General features: G+C 46.3%; 1 protein-coding gene across 1 annotated transcript; it reads left to right on the forward strand.

The window, feature by feature from the left end:
- Positions 1–1,907: 1,907 nt before the first annotated feature.
- Positions 1,908–5,512, forward strand: LOC112651445 (ubiquitin-associated protein 2-like). The gene is given in 2 exon segments (XM_035715305.2): positions 1,908–5,152; positions 5,155–5,512. Coding segments are annotated over 2 exon segments (3,330 nt in total). The 5' UTR covers positions 1,908–2,040; the 3' UTR covers positions 5,373–5,512.
- The last annotated feature ends 594 nt before the right edge of the window (positions 5,513–6,106 follow it).

Consider the following 6,106-nt stretch of genomic DNA (forward strand, 5'->3'; position numbering starts at 1 on the left):
TACTGACTTTGCTCTGCCCTTAGTAAGCACCTGAAGCATAGTAGGAGCTAACCCACAATTTTGTAACGTGTAAATAATAAACATATAGTTCATTATATATTCAAATATTAACATAAGGGAGTAAAATTATCACATACTTATGATTTATCACTCACTATTAAATGTAGGTCAAATCATCACATTTACCAATAAATTATCAGAAAACTGGCAACACTCTAATGAACTTTAACAGCATCACATTCCACATTGTGCTAATATTAAAGCTTACTCTTCACTAAAATAAATTTCAATTATCTAGCCTTTTACCTAAGCATTCTTCAGTGCTCCCCTAACCATTTTATATTATAGCAGCAAAATTGTCACTAATGCACTTATCTAAAACAGGATCCTAGAAAATAACCCTAACGTGGTGCATCATTTTCCATTTGCATCCAAACCAGCTTCTCCTTCTGCATCCCTTTTCTTACTCCTTTTATTTTTTTTTCATTTAAAACCATAATTATCTGGCAGCCCGGGTGGCTCAGCGGTTTAGCACTGCCTTGAGCTCAGAGCCTGATCCTGGAGACCCCGATTGAGTCCCATGTCAGGCTCCCTGTATGGAGCCTGCCTCTCCCTCTGCCTGTGTCTCTGCCTCACTCTCTCTCTCTCTCTCTCATGATTAAATAAATAAAATCTTAAAAAAAAAAAAAACCAACCGTAATTATCTTTGCTCTCATTCTCATTCTCTCTTTCTCTCTCTCTCCTTCCCTTCATCCAATCTGGTATTACCTATGTCTCTTTTAACATTTTTTTGTGTGTACATCCAGTCTGGGTGTCAAGACTTAACAAGCTGATCTTGCCTCCATTCAGTTTTTATCCACACAACTTCCTTTTATCACCACTGACACACCCATTTACTTAATCTTCCAAAACTATTATTGATCATTCTATTTACTGATTTTTATGCCATCGGTACCTATCTTTACTTCTCACAATGTATGTATAATTTACTATTGTTTGTTAGTTCACCACTGTATTATAAATTCCTGGGGGCAAAGTATAAATTTCAATGCATAGTTTATATCCCCCACAGTAACTAGCACATTTCCCTGTACATATTTAATAAATGTTTTTTAAGGGAATTTTTGTAAGATTCAGCGTTACAGAAGCAGCTGCTTAATCTTGCTTCATATTTTAATATTGATTTGTCTATTAACAGGTACTTACTGACCACCTACTGCATCACAGGCATTACCGCTAGAGGTGAAGATACAGCAGTGAATAAGACAAATGCAGTACCCAAAGAAGTAACTTAGTGTTGAAAAAATATGATAATAAACAAATAAATGTTTGCAAAAAGTTTAAAATATCATTTTGAAGCATTTAAGAAATTAAGTCTAGTGCCAGGTAGTTACTGTATTATTCATCAAAATGTATCAGTTAGCAACAAAATTGAATCAAAAAAGCAGACTGTACATTTCACATGTCCGTCACAGGGACCTTGGACAACGTCCTTGTAATATCTCCATTTGACTCTTTTAAATGAGGATGATCATTTTCATAATTGGCTAATTCTATGATATTGATGGTAGTTAATAGGCTGTTTTACCTCATTTATGCAAATTTAAATTTCAAGTGGTAGTGCTTTGTGTCACAGATGTTCTTTTGTTAGTCCCGGAATTATTCAAAGAAATACAATAGTACATACCTAAAGAGACTACTGTATTCATAAAAATGAGAAGAGAATAGTTATTTTTTTCTTTCTTGTTTGATTTTTAAAATGTACCTTTATCAATGCAGTGGTTATCTTGTTAGAAAAGTAAATACCATCCTAGTTCTACACTCTCCAAAAAATGATGATCATATTTGATAGATAAGAAAATTATTTTATATTGCCAATTTAGATGAAAAAGTAGAATTCGGCCTCTGCCGCCGCCGCTGCTTTGTAAGAGGCACATTGGCAGGTAACGAGCGGCGGCGGCGGCGGCAGCTGGTCCCGAGTCCAGCGAGAACAGCAGCGATTTTCTATTTTGTACATACGTTATTTTGTATATACTGTATATGATGACTTCGGTGAGCAGTGACCGTTCCCGAGGTGCTCGGGAAAAAACACAGATTTCAGCGACACAGGCAACACAAGTACAGAAACAAGTAGTACAGGCAACAGCTGAACAAATGCGTCTCGCTCAAGTGATCTTTGATAAAAATGATTCTGAATTTGAAGCTAAAGTTAAACAGCTTATGGAAGTGACGGGGAAAAATCAGGATGAATGCATCGTGGCCCTACATGACTGTAATGGAGATGTAAACAAAGCTATCAATATATTGCTGGAAGGGAATTCAGACACGACTTCATGGGAGACTGTAGGGGGGAAGAAGAAGAATTTTGGAAAAGAAAATTCAGAAAACAAAGAGAATAGAGAGAAGAGAACTGAGAGAGAAATGAATCGTGGACGTGGAAACAACAACCGGAAAGGAAGAGGTGGCAATCGTGGGAGAGAGTTTAGAGGAGAAGAGAATGGAATTGATTGCAATCAAGTGGACAAGCTTTCAGACCGTGGCAAGCGAGTCCGTGGCAGAGGATTTGGACGTGGAAGAGGGAGAGGGGCAGGAAGATTCTCAACTCAAGGCATGGGGACATTTAATCCTGCGGACTATTCAGATTCTCCATCTACAGATGGGTGTGGATCAAAGCCAGTAGTTTGGGAAGCTACTCAAAATGGCGCAGATGAAGGAACTGGAGCCTGGAAGAATTCTGTGGAAGAGTGGACAACAGATGACTGGACTGAAGATCTTTCTGAAACAAAGGTCTTCACTGCCTCAACTGTTCCAGCAGAGAATCATGTCACACCTGGGCAAAGCATTGATCTGGTAGCCTTGCTCCAGAAGCCTGTTCCTCCCAGTCAAGCCTCAGAAGTCAACTCCTTTGAAACTTCCCAACAGCAGGGCTTTGGTCAAGCTCTTGTCTTCACAAATTCTCAGCACAACAATCAGATGGCACCAGGGACTGGCAGCTCCACTGCTGTCAACTCCTATTCTCCTCAGAGTCTGTCCTCCGTCCTTGGTTCAGGATTTGGAGAGCTTGCACCTTCCAAAATGGCAAACATCACCAGCTCCCAGATTTTGGACCAGCTGAAAGCTCCAAGTTTGGGCCAGTTTACCACTACCCCAAGTTCACAACAGAATAGTACGAGTCCCCCCACAACCACTTCTTCTTGGGACCTCAAGCCCTCAACTTCCCAGTCCTCAGTCCTTAGTCATTTTGACTTCAAATCTCAGCCTGAACCATCCCCGGTTCTTAGTCAATTGAGCCAGCGACAGCAGCACCACACTCAGGCCGTTGCTGTTCCTCCTCCTGGGTTGGAGTCCTTTCCTTCCCAGGTAAAACTGCGAGAGTCAACACCCAGAGACAGTACCTCCACTGTGAACAAACTTTTGCAGCTTCCCAGCATGACTGTAGAAAATATTGCTGTGTCTACCCACCAGCCACAGCCTAAACACATCAAACTACCGAAGCGGCGGATACCTCCAGCTTCTAAGATCCCAGCTTCTGCAGTGGAAATGCCTGGTTCAGCAGATGTAACAGGATTAAATGTTCAGTTTGGCGCCTTGGAATTTGGATCAGAACCTTCTCTCTCTGAATTTGCATCAACTACAAGCAGTGAAAATAGTAACCAAATTCCCATCAGCTTGTATTCGAAGTCTTTAAGTGATTCTTTGAATACCTCTCTACCAATGACCAGTGCAGTACAGAACTCCACCTATACAACTTCAGTCATTACCTCCTCCAGTCTGACCAGCTCATCACTGAGCTCCACTAGTCCAGTAACAACGTCTTCCTCCTATGACCAGAGTTCTGTGCATAACAGAATTGCATACCAAAGCTCTGTGAGTCCATCGGAGTCAGCTCCAGGAACCATCACGAATGGACATGGTGGTGGTCGAAGTCAGCAGACAATAGACACTACTTCATCCGTTCCAGCTCCAAAGACAACAGACCCTCCTTCCGCCCTCCCATCTGTGGGCTCCCTGCCCAGCACCACTTCCTGCACTACGCTTCTGCCCTCTGCATCTCAGCACACTGCCACTTTGCCCTCCATGTCGCAGCCTGGTGACTTGTCCAGCAGCCCCCTTTCTCAGCTTAGCAGTTCACTCTCCAGCCATCAGAGCAGCCTCTCTTCTGCACATGCAGCGCTCTCCTCCAGCACATCACACACACATGCCAGTGTGGAGAGTGCCCCTTCCCTCCAGTCCTCTGCCACCTTTTCCACGGCAGTGACCTCTGCCTCGGGTGCCACGTCCTCAGGGCTCAGCCTGCCGAGCAGCATGAACACAGTTAACAGCCTCTGCCTGGGCGGGACCACTGTGAGTGCCCCCAGCAGCAGTACCAGGGCCACGCCCTTGGTGACCTCAGGCAAAGCACCCCCTAATCTGCCCCAGGGAGTACCTCCCCTGCTGCACAACCAGTACCTCGTGGGCCCTGGAGGACTGCTTCCTGCTTATCCGATCTATGGTTATGATGAGCTCCAGATGCTGCAGTCACGTCTGCCAATGGATTACTATGGAATTCCTTTTGCCACGCCCACAGCCCTTGCCAGCCGAGATGGGAGCCTAGCTAATAACCCGTATTCAGGTGATGTTACAAAGTTTGGCCGAGGTGACTCTGCATCCCCTGCGCCCCCCACCACACTGGCTCAGCCGCAGCAAAGTCAATCCCAGGCCCACCACACAGCCCAGCAGCCCTTTCTGAATCCTGCGCTGCCACCGGGCTACAGCTACACTGGCCTCCCCTACTACACGGGCGTGCCTAGTGCCTTCCAGTATGGGCCCACGATGTTTGTCCCTCCTGCCTCAGCCAAGCAGCATGGTGTGAACCTCAGCACCCCCACCACTCCTTTCCAACAGGCCAGTGGTTATGGCCAACATAGCTACAGCACAGGTTATGATGACCTGACCCAGGGGACAGCAGTGGGAGACTACACCAAGGGTGGCTATGGTGGATCATCGCAGGCACAAAACAAGTCTGCAGGTTCTGGGCCTGGCAAAGGAGTGTCCGTGTCTTCAAGCACCACCGGCCTACCTGACATGACTGGTTCGGTCTACAACAAGACTCAGACTTTTGACAAGCAGGGATTTCATGCAGGGACTCCTCCACCGTTCAGCCTGCCCTCGGCCTTGGGCCCCTGGCCGCTGGAGCAGCCCCTGGCTATGCGCCCCCACCGTTCTTGCACATCCTCCCCGCCCACCAGCAGCCTCACTCACAGCTGCTACACCACCACCTTCCACAGGATGCCCAGAGTGGCTCGGGTCAGCGCAGCCAGCCCAGCTCCCTGCAGCCCAAGTCTCAAGCCTCCAAGCCCGCCTACGGCAATTCTCCCTACTGGACAAACTAAACCTTTGAAGAGAGGGGTGGGCTCGGGCGGGGCTTACCCCGGGCAGGAGAGAACACACGGAGCCCATTTCTGGGAGCCCAGCGCCCTTTCCTAGAATTCCTGAGACGTGTAACTGTGTCAGCCGAGCCTCTGTGGGGAGCCTGCCTCCCAGACTCGCTATTGTATGTAATGTATTTATGTATGTATTTGTAAATGTGATAGAAGTCTTGGGGGTGTGGGAGTACAGCTGCTACTCTTAGCCAGGTCTGCCGTCCCGACTCAAGCCCCTTCTCGCTGTAGCAAATGAGCCCTTTCCCACTTCTGCCTTCAGGCCTTCTGTAGAGCCTCCTAGCTGGGCAGCTGGAAGCACTGTCTGGAAGGGCTGGTTTAAGGCAGTTTGGGTACTGGGGTCAGGTACCAATGAAGAATCACGACTTATCTTGCTCCCTTGTAAGCCATTATTTGAGTTTCCTTCCCTGTGTAATTACTTTAAGCCCTCTCTTCTTGAGAAACTGGTCCTCTTGTCTTTTGTCATGTTCCTCTCCTACCAAATCTTGATCTGGGAATAGCAGATACTTTCCTGCCCAACATGAAAGTGACACCTGTTTGTCTTCATATAGAGCAGAGGCTTCTGCTTCTGGTCTTGTCCCCGAGACCTGCCTTCCTCTGGCTGACCGTTTTTAAAACAGTCTGAAGTTGTGCTCAGAGATGTTCAGTCAGTCTGCTCCCTTAAAAAAAATCAAAGATATGCCTTC

This window comes from Canis lupus, chromosome 4 (assembly GCF_003254725.2).
Source record: "Canis lupus dingo isolate Sandy chromosome 4, ASM325472v2, whole genome shotgun sequence".
Taxonomy (NCBI): domain Eukaryota; kingdom Metazoa; phylum Chordata; class Mammalia; order Carnivora; family Canidae; genus Canis; species Canis lupus.